Source organism: Astyanax mexicanus, chromosome 16 (assembly GCF_023375975.1).
Source record: "Astyanax mexicanus isolate ESR-SI-001 chromosome 16, AstMex3_surface, whole genome shotgun sequence".
Taxonomy (NCBI): domain Eukaryota; kingdom Metazoa; phylum Chordata; class Actinopteri; order Characiformes; family Acestrorhamphidae; genus Astyanax; species Astyanax mexicanus.
Window position 1 is genome coordinate 40,957,253 of NC_064423.1, and position 21,239 is coordinate 40,978,491.

Sequence of the window (21,239 nt, forward strand, 5' to 3'; positions counted from 1 at the left end):
TGATGCTGTACAGGTAATCACTGAGCTTCAGTAAGGACTCATGCAGCACCATTTAAGATACGAGGACTGAATGTGTTGGCGTAAACCTGGTGATACGATATATCTATCATATATTATAGAATTACGTTTACCTAACTTTGGTTAAATTGCTTGTGTTGCGGTTTTTGCTTTTGTGTTATGCTAATGGAATTTGATATTCTTTTGATGAAATCATGTTTGATATATCAGTTTTTTTCTAAATAGATATCTAAAATTCTAAAATTCAAGAAGTCTCTGAAAGTGTTTTTAGATATAGTTCATTTTTAAATAAACCCAACACTACTGGATAACCATAAATTATTAGCGGTGCTTTTTAAAATAATCATATAATATAAATACATCATCATATAACTTATTTCCTATAAAAAAACTATAAAAATACAGCGTATTTAATGCTGTATATGTGGGTCGCTCTGCCGCCGTCGCCCTCAGTTTTGCTCATTAGGCTTCAGGAACAGGAATTCAGTGAAACCATGTCTTGTAAAAAAAAAAAAAAAAAAAAAAAAACACAATATAAATAAAAATCTGATCTGAACAGAAGTAAAGGTTATCCACGGGAGAGTCTGGCACTGCCATGCCGCTGTAGTCAGGCTGCTGTGTTAATTATCTTCCCCTCTATAGTGACATTAAGACACAACGGTGTGTAACGATCACACTTACACACGGACAAGCCACAGAGTTCACTAATAGGAAAAAACACAATGAAGATAAAAAAGAAGAAAAACACTGGAAATAAAGGCAATATAACACCCAGAGCAACCATATGTACATAGATGATATATCCATTCTTAATCCATAGGGTTTATTATACTACAGTTAGTTCCAACCCTCCAATGTGATTGGCTGAGAGGAGTTCTATGAGTGTTGTTATCAGCCGGCAATGCGAAGATGCAGCGCTTACAACCCAAATACAAACCAAATGCGATGTCATTATACACCACTGGGGGGTGCTGGATCCCATAGAGGCACAATGCAGAAACGCTAAGCCATGTCTTCAACAGGTGGCGCAAGGAGGCGACTAGAAGAGCAATTAAAGTGGAACTACCCTGATTGTGTGACAATAGTGTCAGCATTTAAGGTGGAACTACACTGATTGTGAAAATCATGACAGAATTTAAGGTGGAACTATAGAGATTGTGTGGAAATAGTGGCAGAACTTAAAGTGGAAATACATTGATTGTGTGACAATAGTGTCAGCATTTAAGGTGGAACTAGAGGGATTGTGTAAAAATAGTGTCAGAATTAAAGGGGGAACTAGAGGGATTGTGTGAAAATAGTGATAGAATTTAAGGTGGAACTAGAGGGATTGTGTGAAAATAGTGATAGAATTTAAGGTGGAACTAGAGGGATTGTGTAAAATAGTGGCAGAATTTAAGGTAGAACTAGAACGATTGTGTAGAATAGTGTCAGAATTAGCGGGGGAACTTGAGGCATTGTGTGAAAATAGTGGCAGCATTTAAGGTGGAACTAGAGGGATTGTGTGAAAATAGTGACAGAATTTAAGGTAGAACTATAGAGATTGTCTGAAAATAGTGACAGAATTTAAGGTGGAACTAGAGGGATTGTGTGAAAATAGTGACAGAATTTAAGGTGGAACTAGAGGGATTGTGTAAAATAGTTGCAGAATTTAAGGTGGAACTAGAGGGATTGTGTGAAAATAGTGATAGAATTTAAGGTGGAACTAGAGGGATTGTGTGAAAATAGTGATAGAATTTAAGGTGGAACTAGAGGGATTGTGTAAAATAGTGGCAGAATTTAAGGTAGAACTAGAACGATTGTGTAGAATAGTGTCAGAATTAGCGGGGGAACTTGAGGCATTGTGTGAAAATAGTGGCAGAATTTAAGGTGGAACTAGAGGGATTGTGTGAAAATAGTGACAGAATTTAAGGTAGAACTATAGAGATTGTCTGAAAATAGTGACAGAATTTAAGGTGGAACTAGAGGGATTGTGTAAAATAGTTGCAGAATTTAAGGTGGAACTAGAGTGATTGTGTGAAAATTGTGGCAGAATTTAAGGTGGAACTACACCGTGTAACAATAGTGACATAATTTAAGGTGGAACTAGAGGGATTGTGTAAAATAGTTGCAGAATTTAAGGTGGAACTAGAGTGATTGTGTGAAAATAGGGGCATAATTTAAAGTGGAACTACACTGATACTACACTGCTTGTGTGACAATACTGACAGAATCTAAGGTGGAACTAGAGGGATTGTGTGAAAATAGTGGCATAATTTAAGGTGGAACTAGAGTGATTGTGTGACTAGCAGGAGCACTTAAAGTGGAACTACATTGATTGTGTGAAAATAGTGACAGAATTTAAGGTGGAACTACAGTGACTGTGTGAAAATTGTGGCAGAATTTAAGGTGGAACTAAACTGATTGTGTGATTATAGCAGTAGCATTTAAGGTTGAATCACAGTGTAACAAAAAGTGACAGAATTTAAGGTGGAACAAGAGAGATTGTGTGACTATAGCAGCAGCATTTAAGGTGGAACTACACCGTGTAACAATAGTGACATAATTTAAGGTGGAACTATAGAGATTGTGTGAAAATTGTGGCAGAATTTAAGGTGTAACTAAACTGATTGCGTGATTATAGCAGCAGCATTTAAGGTTGAATCACACTGACTGTGTAACAAAAGTGACAGAATTTAAGGTGGAACTACACTGATTGTGTAACAATAATGACAGAATTAAAGGTAGAACTAGAAAGATTGTGTGAAAATAGTGGCAGAATTTAAGATGGAACTAGAGATATTGTGTGAAAATAGTGACAGATTTTAAGGTGGAACTATAGAGATTGTGTGAAAATAGTGGCAGAATTTAAGGTGGAACTAGAGTGAATGTGTGAAAGTAGTGGCAGAATTTAAGGTGGAACTAGAGGGATTGTGTGACTAGTCGCATTTAAGGTGGATGTATTCAACAAAGTAAAAAAAAGCGTTAAGAAGAAATGAAGGTCAGTCAATCAAGAAAGTAGAATTTCAAGAACTTTGAAAGTATCCTCAAGTGCAGTCACCGCAAAGACCATCAAAAACATCACAATAATGGAACTGGCACTCATCAGGATCGTCCCAGGAAAGGATAGAAGAGCAAGAGTTTTCTCTGTTGTACAGTATAAGTTCATTGCACATAGTATTTTGGTTTATGTAACACTTTTAAGTTACTAAATGATTCCTTATGTGTTCCTTCACAGTCTGGATCACTTTTCTTTTCATTTACTGACTGTAGGAAAAAACTGAAAATAATAAAAACGCTGAATGAGAAAGTTTTGTGATAATATGGCATCGTGAGATGCTCTGCGAGTCAAACCTCTAGTTGGCACAGTGGTAGTGAGTGTGTGTAGAGTGTGTGTGTGTGTTAGTAAGTGTGTGAGGGGAAGGCAGAGGTGATTATAACAGTACGGTGCTCCTGAAGGACGAGTGCAGACAGAGCTGTGTTGGTAATTAATGTGAGCGTGGCACGACTCCAAAAAATCCCACCGAAAATAAAGAGCGGTGTTTTATTCACCCGCCGCCTCTAATCAACCACCGCCCTGTACCACCACTCCACTCCAACACTGCACACTGAGAGAGAGTGTGTGTGTGTGTATGAATAAGGTAAATATGAGTGTCAAATTGGTGAAAAATTGGAAAAATTTGAAATAAATTTAAATCATGACAAAAAACAGCCCCTCTAGTAAACATGTAAACATGACACTTACCAAACCGATCTTTACATCTAAACTTTCATTATTTATACCACAGTTAGTTCCGACCCTGCAATGTGATTGGCTGAGAGCTGTTTTATGAGTGACATTATCAGCCGGTAATGCACTGTAACCGAAGCTCTCCATGTATTACTGTATTACTCCGCCACATACAGGTAACCTAGCAACGATGCAGCACCGCTTACAAGCCAAACACAAACCAAATGCGATGTCATTATGCACCACTGGGGGTGCTGGATCCCATAGAGGCACACAGACACAGACAAAGACACGATCCACACAAATAAATAAATAAATAATTAAATAAGCCCAGCGATTCAAAAATTAGAAAGCATTATTACACAAATTATCAGCCACCAATATCAGGTTAAAAGTTGTTATTATTAAAATAAAAGCTTAAGTGTATATATATTTTATATCCAGTTAATATAGGGTTATATATTTTAAGCTAAATGTAAAATAGGTGACTCTTGTTATCCTTTACAAATTTAATTCTTAAAAAAACAACAACAAAAAAAAAACATTTTAATCATTTTTAATCATCATTAAACAGGACTTTAATCTACACAGATTTTTCTGCTAAAAACTGTTTATTTGGGTGAGTAAATCTCTTCCAGTAGCTTAGATTTCCACAATTTTGACTGAAATGGTCAATAATACAGAGCTTAACTTACAGCACCGCTACAAACAGAGCAGTAATGGAACGATTTTAACTGGCGAAGTTTTGTATAACCAAACAGATCCTATTTTCTCCTCCTCTTTAACTCTTTAAAATCTTTCAATAAGCAGAGATAATGAAACTGTGTTGTAACTGCAATAATACTCTCGAAGTTTGTGCTATAAGGTGTAATATTGGCGCTGCTGTGCTGATCTACAGCGATATTACACATTACAGCACAAACCTCGAGTGTATTATTGCTTAAATATCGATACTGTGTTTTTGGAAATCATAGCCAAATATTCCGATACTTTGATATGTATATCGATATGTTGTTATACTCCTTGCTGATTGGCTGCCTGTGTAGACGGTCCCTCCCCCGCCTCCTTCATTAAACCCTGAGCTCTGGAGCTGCTGCTGGTTTCCAGTTCAGACGGGTGAAGTTTTTAATTTGTTCAGTAATGGAATTCATCTCCAGCACAGCGGCCAGTAAAGCACCACACACTCGTCCCAGACTGAGCAGAGGAGTGCTTTAGATTTCATTACACCCTCTCACAGCACCCCATCCCTCTCTCTCTATCCCTCTTTCTATCCATCCCTCTCTCCCTCCATAGCTCTCTCTCTCTCACTCTTTCTATCCATCCCTCTCTCTCTCTATCCCTCTCTCTCTCTATCTCTCCCTCTCTCTCCATCCCTCTCTCTATCCCTTTCTCTCTCCCTCTCTCTCTCTCTCTCTCCAACCCTCTCTCCCTCCATCCCTCTCTCTCCATCCCTCTCTCTCTCTTTTCCTTCCTCCCTCTCTCCCTCATCCCTCTCCCTCATCCCTCTCTCTCCATCCCTCTCTCCCTCCATCCCTCTCTCTCCATCCCTCTCTCCCTCATCCCTCTCCCTCATCCCTCTCCCTCCATCCCTCTCTCTATCCCTCTCTCCCTCCATAGCTCTCTCTCTCTCACTCTTTCTATCCATCCCTCTCTCTCTCTATCCCTTTCTCTCTCTCTATCTCTCCCTCTCTCTCCATCCCTCTCTCTCTCTATCCCTCTCTCTATCCCTTTCTCTCTCTCCCTCTCTCTCCATCCCTCTCTCTCTCTATCCCTCCCTCTCTCTCCATCCCTCTCTCTCTCTATCCCTCTCTCTATCCCTTTCTCTCTCCCTCTCTCTCCATCCCTCTCTCTCTCTCTCTCTCTCTCCAACCCTCTCTCCCTCCATCCCTCTCTCTCCATCCCTCTCTCTCTCTTTTCCTTCCTCCCTCTCTCCCTCATCCCTCTCCCTCATCCCTCTCCCTCCATCCCTCTCTCTCTCTATCCCTCTCTCCCTCCATCCCTCTCTCTCCATCCCTCTCTCTCTTTTTCTTCCACCCTCTCTCCCTCCATCACTCTCTCTCTATCTGTATCTCTCTTTCTCCCTCTCTCTCTAACTCCTTCCCTTTCTCTCTCTCTCCCTCCCTTTCTTTCTCTCTGTTTCTCTTACTCCTTCCGTTTCTTTCTCTCAGTCTCTCTTTCTTCTTCCCTTTCTTTCTCTGTCTCTCTCCCTTCTTCCCTTTCTTTCTCTCTGTTTCTCTCCTTCCTTCAATTTCTTTCTCTCTGTCTCTCTCTCACTCCTTTTCTTTCTCTCTGTTTCTCTCTTCTTCCTTTTCTTTCTCTCTGTCTCCCTCACTTCATCCCTTTCTTTCTCTCCGTCTTCCTCACTCCTTCCCTTTTTTCTCTCTCTCTCTCACTCCTTCCTTTTTTTTCTCTCTCTCTCTCACTCCTTCCCTTTTTTCTCTCTCTCGCTCCTTTTCTTTCTCTCTGTCTCTCTCCCTTCTTCCCTTTCTTTCTCTCTGTCTTTCTCACTCTGCGCTTTTTTCTCTCTCTCTCTCACTCCTTTCCTTTCTTTCTCTCTGTCACTCTCACTCTTTCTTTCTTTCTCTCTCTCCCTCCATCCCTCCCTTTTTTCTCTCTGTCTCTCTCACCCTCTTTCTCTCCTTCTCTCTCTCTCTCTCTCTCTCTCTCTCGCTAGAGATGTTATAATATTGTGTATAATATATATTGTGATACTGTGAGCACAGTGATATATTGCGATTGATTAAATTGTTTAAACTTTAGGAAAAACTATCAGTAACTCTTTACAATATGGATACATAAATTAACATCACGTATATTATATAGATGTATTACACACAGAGAACATGATGCCAAGATGCATTAAAAAACTGTGATTAAAAACCAACCAGGGTTATTCCACCAAATATTGATTATTTCTGAACTCTTAAAACTTTATGAATATGAACTTGTTTTCTTTGCATTATTTGAGGTCTGAAAGCTCTGCATCTTTTCTCATTTTCTGTAAATAAACGCTCTAAATGGCAATATATATTTTTTTATTGGGAATTTGGGAGAAATGTTTTCTGTAGTTTATAGAATAAAACAATAATGTTCATTTTACTAATTTTACATCCATCAGCTCAGAGCTCAGAGTTAATTCAGTAATTTAGCCCTAAAACAATGGAGCTTTTAGGATCTGGCACACATCTTATTATTAAAGATTGTGTGCCATTATGTGTATCAGATTCATTTTAGGCCTACTTTAATCAATTTTAGTTGATTTTTGGTTCTATTGTCCATGTCTGCACTGTCTAAAAAAATAGCATGGTCATTAAAAAATTGCATTGGAAATAATCATAAAAAAAATTGATTGGTTAAAAAATGCATGAACCCTGAATATACAAAATATATTTTAAACATACATTAGCGTGCGACAGATCGAGTCCCGTCCTCCTGGTTCCTGTCTCCGGTGAGGTTGTAAGGATTTGTCGGAGATGTTCAGGGTCGCTATCTCTACATCTCTCCATTAATCTCCTGAAGTGAGGGCTGGGCGGTGTTTAATTGTGAGATACGAGGTTCTGCAGCTTTAATCATTCTGCTGTGAGCTAAGAGCTAATCGCTAATCACAAGCTCATCTGGTCCAGCTGGTGCTGCTCGGGGTCCGGGCCGGGTCTCCCCTCGCCGAGTCTTAACGCCGTTATAAGCATTACGGGGAGTGATGGATAACAGGGGCCACAGCGTGCGGGGTAGGGCCCCGGCGGCGGGCTCCCCCGGGAGCGGCGGCTCCGGGGATAAATGGCTGGATCTGGTTGGGAGACCCCCGGGGACTGAGACTTAACGCCCAGGAAATAATCATGTTTAATTTAGAGAGCAGATGGCAGGAAGCAGGAGGCAGAGCTCAGCCTGAGACCCAGAGATCCAACCCAGAGCTGCCTGCAGTGAGCTTTAGGGGTGTGTTAATATATATACATACATATATATGTATATATATATATATATATATATATATATATATATATATATATATATATATATATATATATATATATACAGCTTTGATTTTACCAAATTAAAAACCTCTGGAATATAATCAAGAGGAAGATGGATGATCACAAACCATCAAACCACCAAACTGAACTGCTTGAATTTTTGCACCAGGAGTAAAGCAGCATAAAGTTATCCAAAAGCAGTGTGTAAGACTGGTGGAGGAGAACATGATGCCAAGATGCATGAAAAAAACTGTGATTAAAAATCACCAGGGCTATTCCAACAAATATTGATTATTTCTGAACTCTTAAAACTTTATGAATATGAACTTGTTTTCTTTGCATTATTTGAGGTCTGAAAGCTCTGCATCTTCTTTTTAGTTTGTTATTTCAGTAATTTCTCATTTTCTGCAAATAAACGCTCTAAATGACGACAGTATTTTTAGTTAGAATTTGGGAGAAATGTTGTCTGTAGTTTATAGAATAAAACAACAATGTTTATTTTACTCAAACATAAACCTATAAATAGCAAAATCAGAGAAACTGATTCAGAAACTGAAGTGATCCCTACATTTTTTTTTAAGCTGTATTTTATATCACCAGGAATATAGTTATTAAAAGAATACCCTGAAATATTGTGATATTATCGTAGGGTCATATCGCCCAGCCCTAGCATCCACTCTAACTTTTATAAAGGAGCGAGTGAACTAGATTAAAGCACTAGTGTAGAGAGGAGAGGAATCTTTCCTTCAATGTGAATCGTAAAGGCACGTCTAGCAGTCATTAATCTCTCACCAGGACGTACACAACCCAAATACAACTGTTTTTTGTGTTTTGCACTAAGGCTAAATGTTTAAATTAAAAAAAAATGTTCAGAAAGTGTTTCATATTCTTAGATATTGTTAATTATATTAGAGCAGACGGGGAGAAATTTTCTTAATAAACATTTTTTTATTAATAGCAGGTCTATGCTTCTTCAGTCTTGCAATGTTAATTATCATTATTCCTCAACATCTAATGACCCTCTTAATTTTATTTAAGAAAACACTTATTTCTGTTAAATATGTATGTAAATTAAGTTAAAAACATCACAATACAGTTTTTAGGGGCTGTTCCTGAGAGAGACCCATTCTTTCACTATTTTTTGTAGAAGCAGTTTACATGCCTAGCTGCTGCTTTTATGCACCTGTGGACACGGAAGACCTGGTGATTATCTTATTAAAATAATCATAGAAAAGTTTTCTAAAAATTAGAACATTTATTTTACACATACAAATCTTGTCAAGTAGATTATCCTTAAATAAAAAAAAAACAACAACTATTATTGATTTTCAGTAATTTTTTTTTTAGCTTACCCTGAAATATCATGATATTATCGTCGGGTCATATCGCCCAGCCCTAGCATCCACTCTAACCCTTTATAATGGAGCAAGTGAACTAGAGTTCATCACTCTTGCCAAAGCCATTGGCTATTTACAGACCGCCTTTAACCTTGTGGAACACCAGCTTACAGACCTAAAACTTGTTCTGAATGCTTCTAAAACCAAAGTGATGATTTTCTCAAATGGCAGGAAGATACCTGAGCCCTCTCCTAGTGTGTTTTCCCTACAAGGGACTGCAATTGAGTTGGTGCCTTGTTATAAGTATCTGGGTATCTTGATTGATCACAGACTTTCCTTTAGATCTCATATAGAAAATCTAGTCAAGAAATTAAAACTGAAATTACACTTTTTTTATCGTCATAGGACATGCTTCTCATTTACTGCCAAGAAAAAGTTAGTTTCTGCTACTTTTCTTCCAGTATTGGATTATGGGGATTTTATTTATATGCATGCCCCTGCAACATGTCTGCAATCGTTGGACTCTGTGTATCATAGTGCCCTGAGGTTCATCACAGGTTGTAAAGCTCTCACCCACCACTGCACATTATATGGCAGGGTCGAATGGCCCTCACTGGCTGTACGTCGTCTCTCACATTGGCACATTTTTATTTATAAAGCCATCCTGGGGCAACTCCCTCCATATTTAAGTGGTTACATTTCGAGAGTCCAGAGTACTTATTCTTTACGCTCAAACGATTGTTATCTCCTCAATGTTCCCAAAGTTCGCACTGAATTCGGCAAACGCTCCTTTATGCATTCTGCACCTGCTGCCTGGAATTCATTGCAGAGTACTCTGAAACTGAAGGAACTTATTTCCCTTAGAACATTTAGAAATTTTGTAAGAAACCTGGAATCAGCCTCTTATTGTTTCTGTTCATGTTTTGTGTGAAGGTCCTGTTATTCAACCATGTTGACCCATCCAGACTGTATATTGTACATTACTGTTTGATTCCTTATTGTTTGATTCTTTGTTTTATGGCTTAACTGTGAACTGTCTGTTTTAAATGTTGAAACTGATGTTTAGGCTGCTGTCTTGGCCAGGCTTCCCTTGAAAAAGAGATCATTGTGTCTCAATGGGACCGATCTGGTTAAATAAAGGCTAAATAAAAATAAAAATAAAAAAGAGTGAAGCACTAGTGTAAAGAGAAGAGAAGCAAGAGGATGCAGATAAAATTTTTAAATAAATAATAAAAACGGCGAGTGTTGAGCTTGTTGGAGGAGTCGTGTGTTTTCCTGAATGTCACGCGGCCCGAGGTGTAACACGCCCTTTCTGCTGTAGACCAGCGCTCCTCCGAACCCCTCTCTTACCTCAGGTAATCCCGGCGACAGAGGATGAGATTGGCTTTGGTGTAGAGGGTGGAGCCCACCTCCCCCAGGCGGCAGTCGCAGCAGGCGCATTTCAGGCAGTCCTCGTGCCAGTATTTATCCAGCGCCTTCAGCAGGTAGCGGTCTTTAATCTTGCGGTTGCAGCCGGCGCACCCCTTCTGTTTCCCTTTGGGCTGGACGGAGAGCATCGGCACACCTGTAGCGATAAGGAGACAAAACCGCCGTGATTTACTGCCCAGGTAACGCCGGACTCTTCTCATGTTCTGCACCTTTTTTTTCTCAGTTTTTTTTTTTTGATAAGGAGGCCGCCGGAGCTCGGGGCCCGACGCCGGGGCCGTGACCGCGCCTGTTTCATATGCATTAGAGCTCTCGCGCCCACGCTCTCGCGCTCAGATACTGACCGGGGTCACTCTGGACTACATTCACCCTTTGCTGTGCCCTTTTACCCAGAACAGATGTTTATTACACAGAGAAAAACTATGAAAAACACAAAAAGTCACATAATAAACACTAGGGCTGGGCAATATATCATAAATATAAAAAAATATATATATATATATTCAAAACCAATCGTAATATTGCATGCACACCATAACTAACTATTTTACGTAGATGACAGACTGTCCTAGAAATTATTTCAAGGGTGTGTCAGTGTGTCTTTGCTATCGTACCGTCAGGAAAAGTACACCTTGTGCATCTCAAACAAGCCTACACACCGGGGCCGCGACCGCGCCTGTTTCATATGCATTAGAGCTCTCGCGCCCACGCTCTCGCTCCTACACTCGCGCCGCTCAGATACCGACCGGGGTCACTTTGGACTACATTCACCCTTTGCTGTGCCCTTTTACCCAGAACAGATGTTTATTACACAGAGAAAAAAACTTTAAAACACAATTAAATTCACATACTAAACACTAGGGCTGGACAATATATCATAAATATAAAAATATATATATTTTCAAAACCAATCATAATATTGCATGCACACCATAACTAACTATTTTACGTAGATGACAGACTATCCTAGAAATTATTTCGAGGGTGTGTCAGTGTGTCTTTGCTATCGTAACGTCAGGAAAAGTACACCTTGTGCATCTCGAAACAAGCCTACATGCCGGGGCCGCGACCGCGTCTGTTTCATATGCATTAGAGCTTTCGCGCCCACGCTCTCGCTCTTGCACTCGCGCCACTCAGATACCGACCAGGGTCACTTTGGACTACATTCACCCTTCACTGTGCCCTTTTACCCAGAACAGATGTTTATTACACAGAGAAAAAAGTATGAAAAACACAAGAAGTCACATAATAAACACTAGGGCTGGACAATATATCGCAAATATCAATATATTTAACCCAAATCATAATATTGCATGCACACATGCACACGATTATACTGTATTCAGAAGAACACCATTTTTGCCACAGTATCTAATATCAATTAGTGGTTATTAAATGCTTAAAAGCGTAAAAGGCCCAGAGCCCGTGCAGCATGATTTCAGGGCATATCAGTCTGTTTTTGCTATCGTAACAACGGGAAAAGTACACCTTGTGCACCTTGAAACAATCCTATTATATATGCATTTAAGCTCTCGCACCCACGCTATCGCGCTGCTCAGATAGAAAAAGAACAGAAAAATCTATAAAAAACACAAAAAGTCACATACTAAACACATTTCTGAACTATTTGCAAAAATTTGTTTGCATTTGGCTCTATTGTACAGCCCATGCAGCATGATTTTAGGGCATCAGTGTGTCTTTGCTATCTTAATGACGGGAAAAGTACACCTTGTGCATCTTGAAACAAGCCTATTTCATATGCATTAGGGCCCTTGCGCCCACAAACTCGCACTCGCGCTGCTCAGATACCAACCAGGGTCACTCTGGACTACATTCACCCTTTGCTGTCCCCTTTTACCCAGAACAGATGTTTATTACACAGAGAAAAAAAACTATAAAAATCACTTAATAAACACTAGGCCTGGGCAATATATTGTAAATATCAATATATTTAAAGCGAATCATAATATTGCATGCACACAATAACTAACTATATCAACTAATTATTCCAATAAGCAATATTACAGAAGAACACTATTTTTTCCCACTGTATCTAATATCAATTAGTGGTGATTAAATGCTTAAAAGTCTTAATTATACACAAGCTCACACACTTTCAGAAATAACACATTTCTTGTGTAAATACATTTACAATCTATGTGCGGACAAATTTCTTCGTATTTAGCTCTCTTGCAGCAAAATAAAAGACGCAGAGCTAGTGCAGCATGATTTTAAGGCATGTCAGTGTGTCTTTGCTATCATAACGACAGGAAAAGTACACCTTGTGCATCTCAAAACGAGCCTATTTCATATGCATTAGAGCTCTCGCGCCGCTCAGATACCGACCAGGGTCACTTTGGACTACATTCACCCCTTACTGTCCACTTTTACCCAGAACAGATGTTTATTACAGAGAAAAACATCGAAAAACACAAAAAGTCACATAATAAACACTAAACCTGGGCAATATATCGTAAATATTAATCTATTCCAACCTATATTTAGCTCTCTTGTAGAGTAAAAAAAAAAAAAAACAAGGCCCGTGCAGCTTGATTTTAGGGCGTGTCAGTGTGTCTTTGCTATCATAACGCCGGGAAAAGTACACATTGAAAAAATATACTATAAAAAAATTTAAGAAAATTAAATACTAAACACTAGTGCTGGGCAATATATCGTAAATATCAACATATTTTAAATCATTTTATAACAACTATAAAAATGACTACCATAGTATTACATGCACACTAACTATTTTATGTGGACGATAGACTGTCTTAGAAATGATTATAAGACCACCAATTTATGCCACTATCATAATATATTTTAGTAATATTAACAATAAAATAATAAATAAAAATAAAATAAATAAAACAAATTACATCAAACTAAGCTGACCTGCATGCATTTGTGCACCAGGAGTAAAGCAGCTTAAAGTTATCCAAAAGCAGTGTGTAAGACTGGTGGAGGAGAACATGATGCCAAGATGCATAAAAAAAAAACTATGATTAAAAACCACCAGGGTAATTCCACCAAATATTGATTTCTGAACTCTTAAAACTCATTTTTTTATTTCTGTAAATAAATGCTCTAAATGAGAATATTTTTATTAGGAATTTGGGAGAAATGTTGTCTGTAGTTTATAGAATAAAACAGCAATGTTCATTTTACCCAAATATAAACCTATAAATAGCAAAATAAGATCTGCCAACATGCTAGGTTTATCTTTTTTTTTTTCTTCAGTGGTGAATGAACGTACAGTATTTTAAGAGCAGTCTCTGTGTTGGGACTCTTTTGCTTCAGAAGCGTCTCCATTTCACCGGCTCGCTGAGGCTCTCTGGCGTAGCGTGTTAGCGTGTTGGGTTAGTCACCGGGCTATTTTAATAGCCTCTGAAGCTATGGAGCGCGCCGCCGGCTACGCTAAAAGCTCCTCGTGGGCTGTGTTTGGTATGGATTAACATTAACCTTTTAAAGCGCTGTTGACCACAAGAAGGTTGCATTCAGCCCCAAGTGAGACGCGTCACACGGCCTAAGTGCTTGACTCTCTCTCTCTCTCGCGCTCTCGCGCACACACTCGTGCTCTCGCGCACTTCCACTCTCGCGGGTTATCTGTGCTGCACCCAGCAGAGTAAACCAAACCTGCTAAATTGCCGTGTTGTCACGTGGCCCCGCCCCCCTACCCCGGCCCTGAAGAGGGCCTTTTAGCCATCTAAAGAACAAATAAAGTCCATTTAATAACTGCACTAAACGCTAATAGTCTATCTGCAGCATGACATTTGAGTGGCGACTAAAAGCCGCCCTCGGGCCGGCGGCGGCGGCACCCGGCACCCGGCACCCCTCTGCCAGCGCTAACAGGTCCGGGCCGGTTGAAAGCGCAGACAGCAGCTCTTAAGACACTCTCTCCCACACTGAGCTATTGATCCGGCTAATAGAATGCGTGGCAAAGCCGGCCACTCTCTCCCCTCGCTGCTTTCACAACACATTCCTCTCAAAAAAAATAAAAAAGCCCCGTAAACCCTCCCCCTCCCCCGTCAACCCCCTCCATAAGCCCTCCATCCCCCCGGCCAAAAAGCAGCGGCAGCAGCGGCCCGAAAAGCCCTGCCACCGGCCCTCAGACCAGCTATTCTAGTTTATTTGAACATTAGAGCTGGGTAATATTACTTTAATATTACAAATTTAATTTAGTTCCTTAACTGAAAGCAGAAGCTTTTCTGTGTGGAGAAGAGACAAAATACTGCATTTAAAGGAGAACTCTTTCTTAAAAAGCCCACATCTGCTCTCCCACAGCTTTCTGAGATACAGTAATGTTGTACCTTTAGCCCAGCACTCTGTACAACAGCTGCTTTGGGGCATATTTTCCTCAATAAATCACTTTTTCCACCATTATCTGAGTGGCGAAGGGACAAAATATTGCATTTAAAGGAGAACTCCGGTGTAAAATTGACTTTTATTGTGGTAAAAGAGGATTAAAAACTTTTAGCCTTTGTTAAAAAGCACACCTCCGCTCTCACACAGCTTTCTAAAATACAGTAATTTTGTACCTAATTTTGCCCAGCACTCTGTACAACATCCATATCGGGACATATTTTTCTCAGTAAGTCACTTTTTCCATCATTATCTGAGTGACGAAGGGACAAAATATTGCATTTAAAGGAGAACTCCGGTGTAAAATTGACTTTTGTTGTAGTAAATGATGATAAAAGACATGATAAAACTACTAACCTTTGTTAACTAGCACACCTCCGCTCTCCCACAGCTTTCTAAAGTACAGTAATTTCTCTCAATATCTGAGTGGCAAAGGGACAAAATATTTGCATTTAAAGGAGAACTCTGGTGTAAAATTGACTTTTGTTGTAGTAAAACATGATAAAGAGTACAAAACCTTTGTTAAAAAGCACACCTTTGCTCTCCTACAGCTTTCTGAAATACAGTAATTTTGTACCTTTTGCCCAGCACTCTGTACAACATCCGTATCAGGGCATATTTTGCCCCAATAAATCGTTTTTTCCATCATTATCTGAGTGACGAAGGGACAAAATATTGCATTTAAAGGAGAACTCCGGTGTAAAACTGACTTTTGTTGTAGTAAAACATGATAAAAACTACTAAACTTTGTTAGATATCACACCTCCGCTCTTCCACAGCTTTCTGAAATACAGCTATGTTGTACCTTTAGCCCAGCACTCTGTACAACAGCTGTATCAGGGCATATTTTGCAGAGATAAATTACTTTTCCACCATTATCTGAGTGGCGAAGGGAAAAAATATTGCATTTAAAGGAGAACTCCGGTGTAAAACTGACTTTTGATGTAGTAAAAGAGGATTAAAAACTTCTAACCTTTGTTAAAAAGCACACCTCTGCTCTCCCACAGCTTTCTAAAATACAGTTATTTTGTACCTTTTGCCCAACATTCTGTACAACAGCTGCTTTGGGGCATATCTTGCCCCCAATAAATCGCTTTTTCCACCATTATCTGAGTGACGAAGGGACAAAATATTGCATTTAAAGGAGAACTCCGGTGTAAAACTGACTTTTGATGTAGTAAAAGAGGATTAAAAACTTCTAACCTTTGTTAAAAAGCACACCTCTGCTCTCCCACAGCTTTCTAAAATACAGTTATTTTGTACCTTTTGCCCAACATTCTGTACAACAGCTGCTTTGGGGCATATCTTGCCCCCAATAAATCGCTTTTTCCACCATTATCTGAGTGACGAAGGGACAAAATATTGCATTTAAAGGAGAACTCCGGTGTAAAACTGACTTTTGTTGTAGTAAAACATGATAAAAACTACTAACCTTTGTTAAATATCCCATCTCTGCTCTCCCACAGCTTTCTGAGATACAGTAATTTTGTACCTAATTTTGCCCAGCACTCTGTACAACATCCATATTGGGGCATATTTTTCCCAATAAATCGCTTTTTCCACCCTTATCTGAGTGGCGAAGGGACAAAATATTGCATTTAAAGGAGAACTCTGGTGTAAAATTGACTTTTGTTATAGTAAAACATGATAAAAACTGCGAACCTTTGTTAAAAAGCACACCTCTGCTCTCCCACAGCTTTCTAAAATACAGTTATTTTGTACCTTTTGCTTAGCACTCTGTACAACATCCATATCAGGGCATATTTTGCCCCAATAAAATGCTTATTCCACCATTATCTGAGTGACGAAGGGACAAAATATTGCATTTAACGAAGAACTCTGGTGTAAAACTGACTTTTGTTGTGGTAAAACATGATAAAAACTATCATAAACAAAAAATGCAGAAGAAGCTTATTAAAAAAACACTGTTTTTATCCTATAACACTAGCTTCAGCTCTGAGCGCCGCCATTACTGTACTGATAATAACATAGACATATATATATACATAGACTCTGCAAAGCCTGCCTCCCAACTTCTGACTGTTGGCGTCTGCCTAGGTTGTATTCAGTCAGTGGAGCTCCTGTGTTTTCTGTTACCAAGATAAACAAGCAAAACTCCAGAAATGTACCTGAACACACCTCATTTCCGATCGCATTGTGATATCTTATCATGATGATATTGTATTGTGATATTGTATCATTATATCATATCTTGATAATATTGTATCATTATAATATGGTATTGTGGTAATATTGTCTCATGTTAATATCATATCGTGATAATATCGTATTGTGAGATTTTTGTATTGTGAGTGTCATATCGTGATAATATTGTATCATTATATCATATCGTGATAATATTGTATCATCATAATATCTTATCATGATAATATTGTATCATTATATCATATTGTGATTATATTGTATCATTATAATATCGTATCATGATAGCATCATATCGTGATACTGTATTGTGATTTCGTATTGTAATCGTATCATATCGTGATATATCATGATGGTACTGTACCATGATAATATGGAATTGTGATATATTGTGATAATTTTGTAGTGAGATATCGTATTGTGATAGTCATATTGTATTGTGATATTGTATCTTTATAGTATCATGATAATATTGTATTGTGATAGTATTGTAGTGTAATAATAATTTATAATAATAATATCCCATCACGATAGTATTGTATCGTGATAATATTGTATCCTGATATTGTATCGTGATACTTTGTGCTGCAATATCCCATCGATAATAATATTGAACTGTGGTAATATTGTATCATGATAATACTGTATCATGACAGTATTGTATTGTGATGTTGAATTATGATATTATATCGTAATAAATATTGTACCGTGATAAATATTGTATGGTGATAATATTGTACCATGATAATACAGTTCCATAGTATGGTATGGTATGGTATTGTGATGTATTGTGATTTTTAATCATGATAAATATCGGTTTGTGAAAATATTGTATCATGAGATGCCCTATGATTGCCAGCACTAATCGTGATAAGTATCGTATCGTCAAGTTCTGTTAAATGAGTGGTAAACTCTGTTCTGTAGGAGGATGATGAGGATGCAGGATTGGGACGAGGCCGGTCTGGTCTGGGTCTGATCTGAGATCAGTATTAGAGGTAAATGTTAGTGGTGGTATTTGCGGTGCTGGTGGTGCGGAGATGTGTAATATGTGAATAATGAATGTATTGTGAGTGTGAGTGCGAGTTGGGGGGGTGATGTATGGGGGGGGGGTGGTGAGGGCTGAGTGCCCGTACGGATGGGTGGGTGCGCGGGCACTGGTGCCACGCTCGGCCTTTAATGTGCTGTAATGGCACTACTGTACATGATCAACAAATGTGTGCCAACGGGCATAAACTCCATTACCCAGCAGCTTCCCCAATACTTCTACAGCCGGGCATCACTCTCTCATATTCTCTCTCTTTCTATCTCTCTCTCTGTTCAGTACAGTATTGTTTTATTAAATTAAATATAAATAGAATTATATACACTTTTGCCAAAGCAATGGACAATACAAATAAACAGATATTAGAAAATAAAAAGATAATAAATAAACAGTAATAAGAAAAAAAACTAAGATTAAACTATTATTAGTGGTAAAACATATCACAAAAACATTTAATCAATAACTCTCTCTTTCTCTCTCTACCTCTTTCTTGATCTCCTTCTCTTTCCATCTTTCTTTCTCTCTCTAACTCTTTTTCTTTATCTCTTTCTCTCTCTCTACCGCTTTCTTGCTCTCTTGTTCTAACTGTCTTTTTCTCTCTCCCTCTCCCTTTTTCCATGTCTCTCTTTCTCTATCAACCTCTTTCGTGCTCTCTCTTTCTAACTCTCTTTCTCTACCTCTTTCTCTACCTCTTTTTCGCTCCCTCCTCTCTCTCACTTTTTCTCTCTAACTTTCACTTTATACCTCTTTCTTGCTCTCTTTCTATCTCTTTCTGTCTCTTTCTCTCTACATCTTTTTTGCTCTCTAACTTTCCCCTTTTTCTCGCTCTTGCTCTCACTCTCTCCCTTTCACTTTCTCTATTTATTTCTCTCTTTTTTTCTCTCTCCCTCTTTTTGCTCTCTCACTCTCCCTTTTTCCATGTCTCTCTTTCTCTATCAACCTCTTTCGTGCTCTCTCTGTCTGAGACTGTCTTTCTCTACCTCTTTTTCTCTCTCATTTTCTACCTCTTTTTAACTCTCTTCTCTCTCTCTCACTTTTTTCTCTCTAACTTTAAATCTATACCTCTTTCTCTTTTCTGTCTCTTCCTCTATTCATCATTTTCGCCCTCTAACTTTCCCTCTTTCTCGCTCTTGCTTTCTCTATTTATTTCTCTGTCTCTCTCTCTCTCTCTCTCTCTCTCTGTCTCTCTCTCTCTCTCTCTGTGTGTAAAGCAGCTCAGAGTAGTTTCTCATGCTGTGCAGTACTTTGTTCTTCTGAATATCAAAGCAGATTTTATTCTTTACCAAACACTCTCAACTCATTCTCATGCTCGCTCTGTCGTTCCACCTCTCTCTCTCTCTCTCTGTCTGTCTCTCTCTCTCGCTCTCTCTATCCTACTTATACAGCCCTACAATTTCCTCAGTGTTACAGTAGGCATAAAAATAAAGAATCTGTACAGAAAAACAATATATTGCAATTTTTTTAAATCAGTATTTTTTGAACGCAGTATAAAACTTTCTGACCTGTCTCTCACCAGGAGGTCCACTACCCAAACAGAAAGCAGCATCTGAGAACCTTCAACATGTGTATACATGTCATGGTAAAATTGTAGTGGATGACACAAATTTCCTTAAAGATTAAAAAGCAGGATAGAAGACTAATAAAATCGGAAAGGGGAAAAATAAATCTGAAAAAAACTAAATTGATAAGGAATGAAGTGTAATTTGGAAAAGAGTGAGGACCCTACTTAACTCACTTTCACTTTCAACACTTGCCCACTCACTGAGCTTTTATTGGATACAGATTTCTTCAGTAACTCTGAACCATCCACAGATCAGCAGTGCTGTAATATAATTACCCTCATCCCACCGAGAGATAGAGAGAGAGAGAGAGAGAAAGAGAGAGACAGAGAGAGAGTTCCTTTATCAGTCGAGGGAAAGAAGAAGCTAATTGGTCCAGAACTGCTGATTCTCTTCCAGCTCCCTCATTCGCTTAAATCACCCACCACCACCTCAACCACCACCTCAACCCCCCACCTACCACCACCTCAACCACCACCTCAACTCCCCACCTACCACCTTAACCACCCACCTCAACGACTTCAAGCATCACTCAACCACAAATCTTTACCACCCACCACTACCTCAACAACCCACCTACCTCCCCAAGCACCCACCTACCTCCTCAACCACCCACCTGCCACCTAACCACCCACCTACCACCTTACCACCCACCTCAACGACTTCAAGCACCACTCAACCACCCACCACTACCTCAACCACCCATCTCAACCATCATCTCAACCACCCACCACCATCACCTTAACCATCCACCTCAACTATCCATCTACCACCTTAACCATCCACCTACCACCTTAACCACCCACCTCAACAACTTCAAGCCCCCACCTACCACCTCAGCATCCCACCTACCTCTTCAACCACCCACCTACCACTTCAACCACCACCTCAACCACCCACCTACCACTTTAACCACCACCTCAACCACCCACCTACCACATCAACCACCACCTCATCGACCACTTCAACCACCCAGCTTCATTTACACCCAACACTGGTATTTATAGCAGGTTTTGTGATGCTAGGACGTAATGAGGGAGCTGGTATGGAAAAGCACAGAACTATCTTACGAAAATACACCCGCAACGATTCTGCACACATCTGCAGTGTGGTTTCATAGCTACCTTGGACTAATAGACAATTAGAAATGAGTGAAATACACCTGTGACAATTGAGCACATATCTGTAGTTTGCTTACTTTCCTACATCATACTAATACTGATATTTAACAGTCTTTTTTTTTTTATTACGCTTCAATTTGACAATTTGAAGACTAGTCAGCTACATTTACGCCGAACACTATAGCACTGTAGGTATTTATAGCTGGATGATAAGATCACAATTGATTTATGTTTCTTTCTCGTTTTCTGGCTTTCACAGACATATTCAGTCTCTTTCCAGCTTCTGCCAGAGTGTCTGTATGTTAGTTTGTAAAGAATGAACCAGTAGTCCTTGTAGAACTGTTAGAACTAAAGGTCGGAAAGCAGGTCGCAGTTCTCGCGAGCGTTGGTCGCGGCCGCCTCGGAAAACTTATAGAGTCTGGTTTGAGCTCAGAGGAGCTCCGGCACAGACACGAGAGCACCGCTATTCCTCCTATCGCACCTAGTGCTGCTTTAAGTGTAATTCCAAATACAAATACTATTAAATATTATTATTAAG

At 39.2% G+C, this 21,239-nt stretch overlaps 1 protein-coding gene across 1 annotated transcript in view; it reads right to left on the reverse strand.

Annotated features, from left to right (window-relative positions):
• The window catches only part of lmo1 (LIM domain only 1), an 82,887-nt gene that overhangs the window by 12,273 nt on the left and 49,375 nt on the right, over positions 1-21,239 (reverse strand). The window contains exon 2 of the mRNA XM_022670116.2: positions 10,380-10,593. Within this exon, the coding sequence (XP_022525837.1) occupies positions 10,380-10,593 (214 nt within the window). The remainder of the gene's footprint in view (positions 1-10,379; positions 10,594-21,239) is intronic.